At 44.7% G+C, this 16768-nt stretch overlaps 1 protein-coding gene and 1 long non-coding RNA gene across 2 annotated transcripts in view; both read right to left on the bottom strand.

Annotated features, from left to right (window-relative positions):
* Nucleotides 1-2096: 2096 nt before the first annotated feature.
* LOC115325824 (protein-cysteine N-palmitoyltransferase HHAT) overlaps nucleotides 2097-16768 on the bottom strand; it is a 102468-nt gene continuing 87796 nt past the window's right edge. Inside the window, exon 11 of the mRNA XM_029986521.3 lies at nucleotides 2097-2286. Coding sequence (XP_029842381.2) covers nucleotides 2159-2286 — 128 coding nt within the window. The 3' untranslated portion in view covers nucleotides 2097-2158. The remainder of the gene's footprint in view (nucleotides 2287-16768) is intronic.
* LOC120842485 lies at nucleotides 8836-15884 on the bottom strand. The gene is made up of 3 exons (XR_006077155.1): nucleotides 15810-15884; nucleotides 10131-10258; nucleotides 8836-8859 (listed from the first exon to the last, which is right to left on the bottom strand). It is a non-coding gene; the product is annotated as an uncharacterized LOC120842485 (long non-coding RNA).

The raw sequence follows: 16768 nt of genomic DNA, 5'->3' as shown, positions 1-16768 counted from the left end.
GTGATCCCTACAACTCACCATAAACTGGCAAACGGCGAAGGCTATGACCCCAGTAAGCCATCAGCGCGTCAGAGCGAGTCGCGTGACAAATGTTCGTCCAAGCGTTTTTGTCCTACGGAGAGCGGTCACGTGTTTCGCTCCACACCTCTGACTCGTTAGAAGCGGCCTTCGCACTCACAGCCACACGGACACAAAAGAAAGTGGGGAGGCTTATCAGAAGAAGAGGTCAAAGGGGGATGGACAAAGCTGCTAATCTCCCTCTGCTGCCTCCTGGGCTGCACAGGGAGGGTCGCCTTGTATGTGGGACCTTGAAGTTGTTGTTCGAGTGGCGGTTTCATTTCGTAAAGTGTGGAGCCGGGGAGTGGCTTATGCTTTCTGGGTAGAACTCGTTGGTCGTCGTCTTGTTTATGCGTTTGAATTCCTTCTTTTCCTTTCCTTTCTTTTTCTTCATGTGTTTGGAAGTGTATTTATTGGTTCAGTCAGGTGAGTTTGTGCTACCCAAAAAAAGGCGCCACTGTTTGTTCCAAGCTTCAGCGCGGTTAAAAAGAAAATGAATAAAAAGATTAAGCAAAACGGAATTTGCTCGCTTTTTGCCCGAGAAAGACTTCTCGGGCTAAAAGCAAGCAGATTCCGTTTTGGCTAATCTTTTTTTATTTTTAACGTCGTATTTTAGGCGGCAAAGAAATAGAAATACCTCTCCGGCATAGCCGATTCACGCAGGATACTCTCAACACTCAACTAAAAACGGCATCGTGTACGTTATGTCAGGATATTGTTGGCGCGACTCATCCCATTCGTTGAATGGTGTGGGCACAATCTTTTCGACTAGATCCAATATCGGCGACATACGGTGTGTTGCCTCGGCTGTATATTTACACCTCTTCGGTCACCTTTTGCGAGCGGAGGTGATATTTTAAATCGGAAGTTGAACTGATAAAACTGATGTACGCGCGACACGTAATTTTCGGCTCCTCTCGGACGGAGAGTTCGATCGGAGTTTCAAAAAACATTCTCTTGCACTTCCTAATTATACGCGCCTTTGTGTGGCGATTAATTATATTCGATGTTGGTACCGCCGTACATCAGCAAGCGTTTCATCAAAGCAATAAACATGAGCGGTTATAAAATCATGGGTGTAATCGACAGTATCAACATTACGCCCGTCTCACACCGTGTGAATGAAAAGTGTGGACGTCCGTTAACCACTTGACCGGGGATGGAAGCATAGAGCACTGCTTATCGTCATTTGCGCTGGGTTTTCAGGCAAAAACCGGTAGGAATAAATTGCCTCACCTCTGGCGTGAAGAAGAACGGCGTCGATGACAATGATATTGACCGAACAGAGGGGAAGGCGGATTTGTGTAAGATTAATGTGACGCGCATTCTTGCACGTTCTCGTTGATGTCCTGAAGTTTTGACCGGACGCCGGATCGATCCATCGCTACATAATTCCAAGCCATTTGAGCTACGTCTTGGTATTGCACAAAGTATCAAATCCACATATAAAGCACATATTAGATAAAAGTTCGAGCTTGGTACTGCAGGCGACATTTCTTTTTTTCCGACTCATTTCATAGCTCCTCGATTTGGGGCACATGCTGCTATACCGCGATGACGATCAATCGATGTCACGATGTCCTTACCGGTTCCTCTCGTAGACAAGGGTTTCTTCGACCTGATTAACTCCGACTCAAAATCGTGTAAAAAGGGTGTAGGAAGGGTGTTGGTTAAAGAAAAAAAAAAAACCTTTTAACACGATTTTGGGTGTTAAAATATTTACTGTGTGGGGAGCGTTTGCAATGTAATGGCGGACTCCTCCTGCGGAAATGGATTCCGAGGTCGCATGCGCTGCATTTGTTCGTGGTGAGGAGGAAAGCGAGCGGAACTGCGGAAGCGTTTCCAGACGATCAACGCTCTCGGCACCTCCTTGCAGCTCGTATTGCAATCGGGTATTTCTGATTGAACAGTTGGACTCTGTACTGCAGGCTCTCTACTGCGCATGCGTAGATGTTTCATTTCACGCGAGTCTTGTTTTTGCGCACGCGCAATGCTCGCAGCTGGTGTAGTGAAACGTTGACTTGATTGTTAACAGCCCCTTGTTCTATGCCAGTCATTCCTGACGGGCGGTTTATTGCAGCGTTCGTCGAGTACACAGCCGTTACGAAGACGGAAGTGGCCGTGAATGCGACGCTTCCCGGGGGACTCTCTCCCAGTCCATGACGTCCAAGGAGACGTGCGAGGCGAAGTACAGGAACATCAGCACCGGCACGATGGGCAGTGGGAAGCCTGCGACACGGATCGGTAGAAACGGCTGAAACATTTGAAAAGGGCGGGACGTTTGAGTGATTAACCAGCTAGGCTTTAGCCGACTCGCAGATTTTTTTAACCTACTGGGTAATCAAATCTGGCAGCCAGTAACAGCGCGCGAGTTACTAAAGTGTGTGTACTTACGCATGCACCCCCCCCCCCCCCCCCCACACACACACACACTCTGCTCCGTAGTGCTGAAACCAATCAAAGGGCCGAAACTGGCCTGTTGACTTGCTCCACAAGTTTTTGCCAAATAAATGCGTGACCGGGTGCACGCACCTCCCGTTCCTTTCCTCGACTTATGGAACCAGTAAGCCCCTCTCTACTCGGTAATCTCCCCATTTCCTCCATATTATTGAGCAATCTTTTCACCCCAGCGCTTTTAACAAAACCAGTCTGGCGACTTCCATGGGGAGAGCCGAAGCGCGAGGGGGGCGTACAGTCTGCGCGAGAAGAAAGCCCTTCTTGAAGGAGGGACTGCCTACAGATGTAGCAAGTTGAGAGAATGAAGAAGCCCATCTCTCAAGGCAAGAGGAGGCATTAGCAGGCGGCACAGGTTGTCAGAGGAGAGCTCGCACTCCAGTCTGTGTTGAAGCGCCACTGTCATGGTGGTCGTCGGAGACATCAAAAAATCGACGCATTCTCGCCTGTATTTCTGTGTCTGGTTTTCGAAACATTATTTGGTGCTTGGCGAGCCAGCCTGCTATGTTCAGGCCCTATTATACACCCATACTCTTTTAGCCTTTCTTCAAAGACTACCATAAAAACAGGAAACATGCCGAAATAAAAAAGGGCATCGCCATTCAATGTTTATAATGCATTGTTATAACTTTTGACAGGAATGTGTCCACGAAAACAGGAATTTCACAGGAAAGCGTCCACGGTTAAAAAAATGCGAGCTTTCTACGTGCAAGCGCCCGATTTTCCAGTGCATTTTTGCATCGACACCGTAGAATGATGCCACCGTATTGCTATAAATATTAGATCAGATTGTGTCAACATCCCATTGCTTCGTGACACGAATTTTGGATTAATGTATGGACACACGGTAGGTAGGGATAATAAACGTTCTTTAAGAAGTAAAACCGTGGTAATAATTGTTTTTTTCAATCTGAAATATTTTTTCACTCCACGCCCCCCCCCCCCGCCCCCTTATTTTGAACCCTAGCTCCCTCCCCCCCTCACCCCCCCCCCCCCCTTCCCCCCCTGTAAAATGCACTTCCGGGGTCGCTGTGCCCATGTGCCTTTGTTTCCCCCGACCTCGAGCGATGACTGCGCGCGTGGCTGCTCGTCATCACTCGATCCCTACGCGTTATCTACGTTGCCCTTTGATTAGCGTGCCTCTGTTTGCGTTACGATGTGTCAAAGACGCGTTTCGGAATATTTTCTTGCAGTATAAAGTTTAAGAAATAAAAACAAGTGTGTGTGGTTTGTGCTAGATACATTTTGTATTGTCTTTAACAATATAATGAAACTTGCGGAAGTCTTTTTTTTTTTTTTTTTTTGCTTATCGGCTTTTTTTATTGTCCGAATTTGTTAAAGCGATAGCGTCGAGGAGCTCGTGTCGGAGAACATCCGGCATCGCCGTCGGTGGGAAGGAAAAAGCCCGATTGGTAGGTGATGGCGTTATGACGTTACAGTCGCATGAGCTTGCGCGGGTATTTCAAACAACGCTCACGTGAAACGTGACATCACGTGTGGAGTGAAAGCGATTAAAACATGACGTGTAATACGAGTTGAAAGTCGCCGAGCACGTCCCAAAGGATATCACTTTGTAAAATAATTCATTTGCCTTAAAGAAAACGTTTGAAGAATTGTAGGCGGAGTTGGGATTCGAACCTGCAGCTTTTCCGTTGCGAACCTGGCGCACTACCGATGAGGTCACGGAGACACGCTTGCACGGCTTAAAAACGAGCAGAGGCTTATATTGAAAGTAGTGAAAGCGCACAATAAAGACGAATACGAAGACGGAGAGGCAAACAGGACGAGCGCTGACTATCAACTGAATTTTTTATTGGAAAAAATAGAAACAGCAAAATAAAACCAGCAAAAGCCACAAATACTACAAATATGACTAGTCATCAATGACTCGGCCACCGGACGTGTCAATAAAGTCCACTTCCTTCTTGTGAAGGAGAAGTGAGGGCTGACTGATACACTTATCAGGACATTCCTTCTTTATCATGTAAGCCTCCAGTACCTCCCTCGCCACCTTTTCTTTACCTCTCCCAACGATTGTAGTGCCTTGAAAGTTGAAAATGCAGCGGCAATCTCTGCAATGTATGTGTAAATGGGCTCCTGTTGTTGAACGCAGTGATAAAGTATGTTCACGCAACCGTTCATTCAAGCACCTTCAGTTCTGGCCTATGTAAACCTTGCCGCAGCCCAATGGAATTTTATAGACCACGCCCACCGCACATTCCAATTATTGACACGTGTGGTGGCCGAGTCATTGATGACTAGTCACATTTATAGTATTTGTGGCTTTTGCTGGTTTTATATTGCTGTTTCTATATTTTCCAATAAAAAATTCAGTTGATAGTCAGCGCTCGTCCTGTTTGCCTCTCCGTCTTCGTATTCGTCTTTATTGTGCGCTTTCACTACTTTCAACATGCATAACCAACTCGCCTGCATCGCCACATTAGAGGTTTATATGTTTCGCTATCGCGTTCCACTCTTAAAGGGTAATTCCACTCTTAAAGGGTAACTGCAAAGAAAAAAAAGTTTTTTTTTAAACAGCCTAGTTGGGACAAGCATGTCACAAAACAAATGTTCCGCAAAAAAAATGATTTTTTTTATCAATATTTACGCCACAGGACGTAATTGAGTAGAGTCAGAACCTCTCCACATTTGAAACTCCCGCTCTTCCGACCCCCGCGGAAGAGGAGTACGCCCCGCCCCTCACTCTCCTAGCGTTGCGGAGTTGAACGACGCAGCGTCTCGACTTCCGGCAAGATCTGGCAACTACGCCAGGCCGCGGTATTGTTTTGGTTTGACGCGGTTTGCGAGCACATGTAGCGAAGACGTGACCGGAGAAGTGCCCCTGTGATGCTCCCGGAAGACGGAAAGTATCGTTCGTAATCGTCGTGCGCGCTTTGAAACCGAAGGGAGTCACAGAATTCACGAGTGCGCAACCACAAGCCAAGGTTCACGACATCGCTGCGTTGGTTTCGGCGATCTCGTTCTGTTTGGTGCAACACGGCGATGCGACAGAGCTGAAACGTTCGTGGTGTGTGTAATGCGGTGCTAACACGGAGCGCAAATTGGTTGTTGTGGGGTTGACGTTCAACCAGTTAAGTCCCGTCGTCGTCAGCTGATCCAGTTAAACTGGTCCGGGAGGACGCAGCGAGCGTTTTTAAAAGTAAATCTGCCTCGTTCTGTTTCAAAATGTGGAAGTTTCCCGACGCATACCGTGAGTAAAAAGCTGCGGGCGTTTTCAACAAAATTACGTCGTTTTAATTGAACAATGGACTCCGAATTGTTGTCCTAAATCTGCCGTTTTTATGCTTCGTGTTGGACTGCGTTTGCACAGCGACGTGTTGCATCGTGCGGTGTGAATAAATTTAGGCACGATTTCGTACCTGCCTACAGATGCATGAACTGACACCATTTTTACGTAGTGGACATAGTGCTTTTTTATTTTCTGTCTAGTCGCGGACGTTAGGTGCACATGGGGCGAATCTCGACGGCCTCCAGAGCGATATGACGAGAACGTAACTAGACACGTTGGTCGCTACGCGAACGCCCGATTGCCTCCAGCCAAATAGCATTCCTTCCGGGGCGACATGGCTGCTGGAAGGCTCACTGTCGGGATCACGCATCTGACATCTCCGAAAAGTCAGCATTTGCACGCGCAAACAAGCAAAACAAAAAAGAAAAAAAAAAAGCACGCTAAGCAAGCAAAGAGGAAAACGAAAGAACCGCGCTATGAAAGCCAAAACCCCGCGTCGCTTCCTATCACTAACACCTGCGACAGCTGCTAAACACACACTACTTCACTTCAAGAAGTCTCACTCAAGCACCTGGGTCAGCACGAAACGACGAAACACTGATCACTTCAGCGAAACGATTAGTCGAGGTAGGCGAGACAGGCGGGAGCAGAGACTTCGGCGGCCATGAAAGAATGGCGAAGCTTTTGTTTGTATGAATCCAAACGGAAGCGCCCATCTTGAAAACCTTTTGTAAAGAATAATAACTCTCATCACATGGGTTATTCTTTAAACGTAAAAATATGCCGCTCAAAAGGAAATTGCAACATATAGACCAGTGTCCGCTCCAATTCCAGGGCGCCGCCATGTTTATCTACGCTCGCGCCACCACGCGGAGAGAACTGGCAAGCAGGAGGGGGGGGGGGGGGGGCTGCGTTGGCGGCGTTGCTTTGAGGAGCTGGATGCGGCAGGCTGTCCGAATGCACCGGCACATAGTGAACGATGTCTTCACGAGAAGCCTCTGCGACCCGTTCTTCAACAGATAAGATGTCGTGAACATCCGAGAACCCATCTCGATCAAGAAAACAAGAGAAAACCTTTCTTGTCTTAAATGTTCTCGGTGTTTGCTGACCCTTGACATCCGCGTTTCAGTCCGGGTTCATTGCGTAGTAAATATTTCGCTACCGCTTTCTTGTAGCTTTCAAATGCTTGATTGTTGGCTTCTTGTATACGACATTACATTCGTGGCACGTTTGAGACCGATTTTCGCGATCTGCTTGCCTTTCTGCGGTTCGAAACTATTAATTGCCAGTTCTAAAGGATGGTACTTACTTGAAGTGGGAGCTGGAATTCTACGAGGTACCAGCCCAAGTAGCACAAAATGTAGCTACAACGTTACTGGAATGTTGTCAGGTAACGTTGCCGAACGCTGCTAACGACCGCGGATTCTACACTCCAGTAACGTTACACCACAATGTTACAGTAACGTAACTGCATACGTTACCTGGACGTTACCCAAATAATGTTACTGGAACGTTGTTAGATAACGTTGCCAAACGTTGCTAATGGCCACCAGTTCTACCTTCCAGTAACGTCACATCAAAATGTTGCAGTAACATAGCTCTCTATGTTACCTGGATGCTAGATCAGTGATGTTACTCGGACGTCGTCGTTAATGTTGCTAGTTGTTGTTAATGGCCACGAATTCTACCATCCAGTAATGTTACACCAAGATGTTGCACTGACATTACGGCTTACTTAAGAGTGAAGGAATAAAAATGTGAAGAACATACACAAACAACCACTCTTTCATTTCGCAACAACGTTTATTTTTTGAGGAGCAAAGAGTCGCATACAGGTCGAGATCAACTAGATACCGAAGGCTATCTCCCTAAAGTTCCTTTGATCAAGCCTTCCTTTTGCAGTTAACCTTGACCTGTGCGCGAGTCTTTGCTTCCAAAAAACGAGCGTCGTAACTAAATGAAAGAGCGGTCATCTGTTTTTCCTCAGTGCTTTTATTCTGTTAACTTTCAGTAAACATTTTTACAATATGCTGGCACTGGCCAGATATTACTGCATGTGTTACTTGGACATTACTGAACAATGTTATCCGAAAATACATTGACAAGCGCTGCCAGGAAACTGCATTTATGGTTGTCATGAAGTCATTTTTTGAGCTGGTGCCTGATATGAGTAAATGGATGTGCATTACAGGCCATTAATGAATCAGCATTTTGAAATCCTAGAAGCAGGACTCCGGAAGAAAACAAGAAGTTATTGGAATAAATTTATTTCAAAAACGAAACCAACATTACAAGTACCAGAGAATTCTTCTGTTTCTTACAAGCTATTAGATCTACAAAATTGTAAAGAACACACTAAATTACAAGGCTGATCTGCATAAAAATAAAAATGTAAAATATTAAAACTCCCAGCAACATAAAGCAAGTAGCTTAAAATAAAATTCTAAATATATCTCAAATTACACCCGATCTTGGGCTAGGACATATAAATAAATAACGGAGGCAATAAACCAAAAATGACTAGAAAAAGAACATAAATTTTAAATCTTCTAAAAATACCTTGACTAATGTGTACATAAATTAAATAAAAGAAACCACTAGCTGGGGCTAAAATGTATGCATGAATAGAAATTAAAGGTAACATATGCATATTACAAATTGACACAAAAAATTCAAACAACAGGGACTCTACTCATGGGATGGCTGTAAAAAAAAGAGAAAGAAATCATTAGAAAAAAAAAGCATTTTAAATGATTTAGGTAGCATGATTTTTTTTTTTTTCAATTCTATGCATTTAGCACGGTTAACCAATTCCATGCTTCCAACTGGGATCAAAGTAACCAACTACTAACATTTAAAACTAACAGAAAAATCAAGGCAGAAACATGCTGAAAAACAGTGCAAAATGCACGGATAAGAAAACACACAGGACAAGGCACTGTGTGTTCTTTTTCCTTTGTCTGGTTTTCGCACCGTTTTTCAACATGAATTCTTACCAACTAGCCCAGCCCAACTGTCCATCCTTGTAATCAGAAACATGCTTGCCTTCTCCCCTTGTGGCAGCCCCTCAGTCACTCCTGAGAAGAGGCACACTGCTCCTGCAAAAAAATAACACAAAAAAGTTGGTTGCATTCAGAAAATGGGTGCCTATTTCAGGGCAGAGAGTGTCATCAAGATAAAAAAAGAAATGCCTACATCTGTCCTAGCAGTTTCACCACAGTTTCTTTGCATGCACAAGCCATTCTTTTCATCCAGTTTAGACTTTTACCGCAAAGTGTGACCTACCCACAGAAGACAGTGGATACGCGACTTATTCTTTTCTGGCAAGGTAGGCGGCTGTTCTCGGCCACTCACTTTTTCCCACTTCAACCTTCTATTTATTCATGCGTGAAAGGCACTTTCTTAAGAGGGAAACAGCTATTTTCTGCAGCACCTTTTTTATTTTGCATTTGTAGATTTAACTTTGTTTTCATTTTATCCTAAGAGAATAGCTTTCTTTTTAAGAACATAGACGTTCTTAAAAAAGACGTGCCTGACCTCTTCGTCAATTTTTTGTAACCGACAGAACCGTGGACCTGTCGGATCTTTGACATGCAGTATATTACTGTATGTCGAATATCCGGCAGGTCCACGGTTCTGTCGGTTATGAAAAATTAACAAAGAGAGGAGACACGTCTTTTCTCCGTATCATGGGCCACGGAGACAGATCACTGCCTCAAGGACGGCTTCGTCTTGAAGCAGAATAGGTCTCTTCAAGGACGAAGATATATATACGCTTCTGAATGGACGTGCATTCATCACTGCACCTGATGATCACAGCTTTTAAAAGTGTCGTTAGTGTTACCGTGTCTTATTGGCCTCATTAACAGAAGTCATCATTTACTAAACAAAAAAAAAGAATAGAAGGTGACAAAAAAAGGTTCCTTCCTTTTATATATATATAAGTTTATAAGTTACAATAAATATTAAAACACTGCTATCCTCCCGGCACTAAAAAGAAAAATATTTCTACTGCTCAAATAGGCTACGTTCAATGAAACAACTTCGATGAAATGGCGTTCAATGAAACAGCGTTCGATAAAACTGCGTTCAATGAAACAGCTTCGATGAAACAATGTTCAATGAAACGGCGTTTGATGAACTGTCCGGACCCAGGGGCAATGTCAATGAGCCTCATATTTTCTACAATGTCAAGCTCATTGCCGACAATGTCATAACATGGTGTTCTTTCATTGGCTAAATAAATTTCTTAATACTTAAAAATGTCTTTATGTAAAGTAGACTAATGCCTTTGTTTGAAATCTGGGCTTGTTTTAGGATGCAAAAGTATTTTTTGGGAGTTTAAGCAAAATTAGAAATATCATATTACCATTTTCTTGGTCCTAGCTGGTGCATGCCTGACCGATTCAGCAGCAGCCCATTTGGCGTCGGCTTCCTGCACGATGATGGCTGGCTCATTGTTTTCTGCCTTCTGTTTAAAGCAGGTGCGCACAGCTCCTGTTTCAAAAGTATATAATTACAACACAACGTCAGCTACTACAGTGAAATATCGACAATTTCATGCCCTAGTTCAGCATAACTTGGCAGACATCGGTAACTATGAAATCAGCCAGGGTGTCTAGCAAATTCCTCCTTTTAAGTTCCCCAGCTTTTCCGGGTTTTAAATTCCCTGTCCATTACAGAAGTTTGGAGATGTGGTACGAACTGCTACTAAACACCTCATAAGTGAACACCACTCACAATTTAAAACAATTTATTGAAATCGGTCTTTATGTTGCTCAAGAAGTCAAAGACTTACAAAGTTTCGGGCAATGTTATTTAGCACAGCCACGTCAATGCACGACTCTCCTGGCTTCGTCGCACACCACCGCATTACTCGCCCTGGCCATTTTCCCTGATTTGGCTAACTTTTTGATTATCTCCCTGACAATTCCCTGACTTTTCCAGATGATCCGAAATTTCCTGACAATTCCAGCTTTTCCAAGGTGCTAGACACCCTGTCAATGAGCCAGATCGCTCGGGAGCGAGGCATGGGACAAAACTCCACTGTAGTGAGCTTATGTGGGCTGCTGTCACATGCTTCACCAGGACACAGTTTCCTTTCATCTAAAAGAGCCAAATCCAGAAAACTGAAACCAAGCAAATTTTTGTATGAATTCAAACTACATTCGTTGGCCCATCGATCTCAAATGCTACTACAGTGAAATCGGTCAGAGTACGCTATAAAAACCACAGCAGAGGTGGCTGTGGCACATGGCTCAAAGCTATACTGATAAGCAAACATACCAATTTATCTGTTTTGCTTCATGTGGATTTCGCCTTTTTAGAAAAAAAAGCTCCTCACTTGTGTGCCCTGTTTAGCTATAGCCATTTGTTGTTAAAAGGCAACTCTGCTTAATTCCAAAACTTTTGGAATTATAAGACTTCAAATAAAAATAAAAAATAAATTTAAAAAGAAATATAAAAATAACTATTTTATTTCATGCATTGGTGGAATATTTCCTATGCAATTTTGCTTTAAACATAGCCCAAATAAAACCCGAAACATCGGCTTCTACAGGCAACGATGGCAGAGACGGAGGAGACATGACCAATCCCATGGTACAAATGATGATGTGCTACCCCTGCGAGGACGACGCAAACAGACGGGCCTGAGTGTTGTCTGCTCCGTGTCGGACGACATCTGCACCGCTGCAACCTATGCTAAAGCCAAGTTTTCACAAAGGAATAAATATCTCAGGAACATTAGTATGCAGCGAGGTCTACTAAATAGTACATAAATAAGCCATTGAGTATGTGAACATTGTGCAAACAATGCCATTATTATTTAACAGAGGTGAACCATGAGAAACGTGCACATCCAGGTCTGTGCCAATCATGTGGACACCGCTGAACCAACTTTTGGAGAAGACATTGCTCAAGTCAAGGACTTACTGTGCATGGAAAAAAACAAAGAAAACGTAACAATGCACCTGACATAGTAAATTGATGTTCGGTGCACTGAAGCCGTAGTAGCAACTGCGGTGTCGTTTGTGCCTACATTGTCATTCCATTTATGAAATGGATCAGCAGTTTGCTGATCCATTTCATAAAGATTTAAATGGAGATAATATTGGACATGTGGTTTTCCTAGATGATACTGAAGAAGCCTTTGTTTTCTCTCACTAACAAAAATGAGACAGAGTCTGCAAAATGGCGGGCCCTTGCGCGCTGCCATCTTCCAGCTCGGGTGCACCCCAGATAATCCGATTATGAAGGCTTGCTAAAGCGTCACTAAGCTAATTGACAGATTGGTACCCTGAGAGCACGTTTCCCTACCCATGGTGGCTAGACTACTTTTGGAAACATGACTGCTTGCAAACATGTATAGCTGATTGTGTCATTCAGCTATATGGTAATGTACCTTACACCAAAGAGTGCTCGGTGGTGTAAAACAAAATGTACCACCTTTCTTTAAGAAGTGGTCAATCCTAACGCTGCCCAAACCATTCCACATATAAAGCAGAGGACAGGTTCATAAAAAGTGCTAGGGTTAGAGTGCACAAACAGCAAGCATTCTAATGTATCCTTTGACCAGAAAGCATAGATAAATAAACAAAATGAACTAAATTGTAAAGTAAAAATGACTAGTACAGCAGAATTATGCAAACATGAGGTTGCAGCAATACAAAGCAAACATATGCACCGTCAAATTAAAAATATCCACTTCACCATCCCTTAGGCTATAAGTGTCCTTGTGCGAGGAAGCATACCACAACTAGCAGCTTTGTAAATTAAAAATGACTAGATAAAAAAAAAATGAAAGCCGTTTACAACTCCCTGTAACGCTAAATTAGAGTGCAGCTCTAGAGGAGGAGGGAAGGGTCCCGAGGAAAGGGTATACCCCTCCTCCCTGCCACACCTCCCTCTGAGCGGCGTCGCCGTAACCGTGAGGTCACGTGACCCTCCCGACGGGGGTCACGTGACCCCGCGAGGACAATTTGGCATGGTGCCGAAACGTCACCTTGCCGAAACGTCGCCGCGGTTACGGCGACGGCGACACCACTCAAGCCGGAAACGGGCGCCTAAGAGCTGCGCTCTAAAAGGAACACCAAAACAGCAGGTGCTCAATAAACAATATGGATACCATTCATTATCACAATTGCGGCTAACCAAGCTGAGGCTAATCACATAAAATAAAAAATCTAAATGCTGGAAAGCGTTAAGAAATTGCAGCAACAAAAAGCAAACGTACACGTGTGCGTTTTTGCTTGGGCTCTGGTGCACGTTCTGGAAGTTGAGGGGCTGGCTGAGTGTTACGTCGTTCCTGCAGAAGAGGCAAGCTTAATGAAAAAGGAGGGCAAATGAATTCCGAATACAAAGGTGTTGCAGAAATTTAGGTGCATACATCTTGGTCATAGAAGTCCTCATCCTCAAATGAAGAAAGAGTATGCTGCAGTCTCTTCCTTTTTCTCTTCTCCCGCTCTTCATTATTCAATGTTAGGTCGGACGTCGCTTCCGAATTTTTTTTCTTTGTACTTTGCATCTTCATATGTCACTGAAACAAGAAAGCCGAACACACCAGTCAAATGTTTAACCACCACAAGCTTGTTTTCACCCTAAACTTTTGTTCATTAAATCAAATATTCTCGCTTTATGGTTAGACAGCTTTTAGGTTAAAGCCTGCCAACTTTTTCGAGCTCATGTATATAATCTGTGAGGATTGGTCCAGCTCAGGTTTATATTAAAGAAAACAAAAATTTTGTCGGGCTCGTGCTGGGCTCAAGCTTCTGTCTAAAATTCTGTCGGGTCCGGGCCGGGCCCGAGCCGTGTCTCTTCAAGGCCAAGTCTGGCCGGGCCCGGAAATTAAATATTCTATTAGGCTCGGGCCAAACCCGGGCCGTGCCTCTACCGGGCCGGGTCTAGAAATTCTGGCTTGTGCAGTGCTCTAGCACACTCTACATTGGGTGAGCAGAGTCCGCGCTCCGCTCTAAGCAGAATTTATTGCCTATTTCTCTGCCCCAAGGTTCTCAACTCTTTGCTCAGGGCACTCAATGGCATTTCCGGCTCATTTTCCATGACTGGGCTTGATTTTTGACAATATCCCTGATTTTTCCTGGTAATTAAAATTTCCCTGACAATTCCCGGTTGCTAGACACCCTGCTATACTTACAACATGATGCCATCACCTGACAGGAGAATATGGCCCAGTCAGTCGAGGGCTCTTCATGCTCTCTAATTGCCATCATCAACCGATTTGATTTGTAGGGTGGCCATGCCGTGCAGCCATTGCACACCCAACAGGTAGGGACAACTGCGACATCATTTTCCGCCAAAAAATGGACAAGAGAGTACATTTCCTGAAATCAACAAATAAAGCCGTTATTACCTTAAAGACCAGTCATAAGTCACTAAAAATACAGTTTTCGAATTAAGCACAACTAATGTACAATAGTTGCAAACATAGATCACACTTGCAAGTGAAGTAGATAAAAAAACAGCATAGCCCTGGTTATCGAAAAAATAGTCAGAGTGCAGGCGAGCTGGTGTAAGTTGAACATGATTGTAAACCTGAGACTGGGGCAGAAAAGAGAACACAGCAGAAGGTAGAAAAAGGGGAGGCAACGTCTCAAACTCAGCTGCAAAGTTTATTTCGTACACGCCTTATATACCACAACTCCAACGCCGAATGGCGGTGGTTATGCTAGAATGTGACCCTTTGTGTGAGTGTTTCGCAGGAGAGGTCAAGGGAGATAAGAGAAGGTTTACCCAAATTTCATTGTCCCCTTGTCATATATTTTTTTTTTGTAGAGACAGCGTTGGAGTTGTGGTATATAAGAAGTGTATGAAATAAACTTTGCAGCTGAGTTTGAGACATTGCCTCCTCTTTTTCTACCTTCTGCTGTGTTCTCCTTTCTGCCCCAGTCTCAGGTTTACAATCATGTCCCTGGTTATATTGCAAGCAGACGCACTTCCACCTGATGTCCTGCACACTCCCCACTGAATACTGCATGGAGAGCCCTGTAGCTCTAAAAATTCCTAGCTCTGATGATGGCAGCTTTGAAGTATAAAGGTTGCCGAGATTTCGGAAAAACTGTCCGCAGATGCTACGGTTCCCATCTGACTCAATGAAGTTCCTAACAACAGCAATGTTGCCATACTTCAGTTGAACACAGTTGTCGGACGCCTTCAGAGAGAAATGTGCTCCGTCTAAAACAAGCTCACTGCACTGGGTTTTCTTGAAGCTTGGCGGCTCAGGTTGTTGCTTGAGCAGAGCACACTTCTGTTGCACAGAACTTGACACGGTGGTGGGATTCACTTCTGAGTGCCTCTTGATAACCTGCTGCAGTGCCAAGGAAGGACCCCTCACCAACTTCTTGAGCTTCCCAAGGAAGTTCTCAAAGGGAAAGACCGAGAAGGTGTTGACAGGGCCGAACCGTCGAACGTCTTGTCAGGTGGATCAGGGAGTGCATGTTGTAGACATAAACCCCCTCATACAAGGTACCAGCTCCAGAAACAAACTCTCTCAAGAGAGATTCTGCAAGATCACAGTGTGTCAAAGAAAATTTGGGGCTGGCTAGGATGGTCATAACACAGCTCAGCTTTATGAAGTGTCAATAAAAGCGCTTTTCCAAATGGTTTCTAAGAACCACTGGCCCGGGGGAACTGATAAGGGGATAAAGGAAAGGGGGTTTTGAAGGCCGGGGATTTTGAAGAGGGGGAGGTAACGCGGGGAATTCGCAGCGGGGATTTTGACACAGGTGTTCTGAGATTAGGTTATTTCGTGCACCACTCGTATCACTCGACTCAGATTCACACTCGGAAGCTCGTTGGTATTCAAACTCTCCGGAAAAACTTGCATGTGCTGCCACGGCCTGTTGTCCAGGTGAAAGAGGGAATGCTTCCTCAGTGTCCACCGACTCCTCACTGCTCGTACCGCAACTTTCAAGTTCCTTGCGAACACTTTCGGCTACTCTACGTCTTTTTTGGCGATCGGATAGCTCTGATAGCGAACGCTTCGCCCGCTCCATTGTTCAGCACAAGTAGTAACAACGAAAATGAAACATACCTTTGTTTACGTTTCCTCCACGCCGAGAGATCGGCAGAGCGGTCCGATGAAACCATGGATGAAACAGGCCTTGACGGCTTGACCAGCTTGACGGTCCGTTGACATACGGTCACGTGGTTAACCTGGCTTCGACCTTGCTTGGCTTGAGCTACTTGCACTCTTGGCGTCTTGGCTTGTCAACAGTGTGCGTAAACGAGTAAACTACTAAACATAAAGTTTCAAGTAGGAATAAACTGTGGAAATTTATCAGTACTAAAATAAGTTTTTTTTAAGAGTTATACAACATTACATTGATTGGAGAAATTGGAAATTGGTTTAAGCCGTACAGCCATAACCGTAATGCCGTACTAGTGTGCAATCATGGCGGACGATGGCGATCTTGCAACGTCTGGCAGTGATCAGTGGATGACCTCGACCGTAATATCGGTAACGATAGTGAACGGTTAACATCGAAACGGTAGTACCGTAGCTATGCGACTGTGCTGTGCCATTGTGATGTGTCCAGATAACAAATGTAGGCAGAGTGGTCCACGCAGAGCGAGCTTCGAAGCCTCAAGCTCAAATATGTTCTCGTGTCGACGGCTCTTTGGCGAGAAGTGAACGGGGGCTAACAATGTGTGTGCGATTATACTCGTTTCATTATAATTAGGGTCCATGTTAGATGAGCGAATGACATTTTAGCAAACAGCGGCATTTGAGCGAATCGACGTTTTAGCGAATAACGGGGGCGCGCGTTAACCCATCCGCCGCGCGGCGAGTCTGCGGCGGCTCATTACAAAAATGTGAACCCACTTGGCCCACCCGAAAACGCCGCTTCGCAGCGTCCGAATTTTCGCTAAAGTGTCATTCGGTGAAACGTGGACATTCGCTAACACGTCACTCGATAAAGTGAGTGCCTCCCCCCTTGGGGCCCTTCATTTTGAGTGGTCGGTGGAGTGCGTCCTTGTATCCGTGGCCCT

The sequence above is a fragment of the Ixodes scapularis genome, unplaced genomic scaffold (genome assembly GCF_016920785.2).
Source record: "Ixodes scapularis isolate PalLabHiFi unplaced genomic scaffold, ASM1692078v2 PGA_scaffold10__122_contigs__length_95168666, whole genome shotgun sequence".
Lineage (NCBI taxonomy): Eukaryota > Metazoa > Arthropoda > Arachnida > Ixodida > Ixodidae > Ixodes > Ixodes scapularis.
This window is presented reverse-complemented; position numbering and strand designations above follow the sequence as displayed.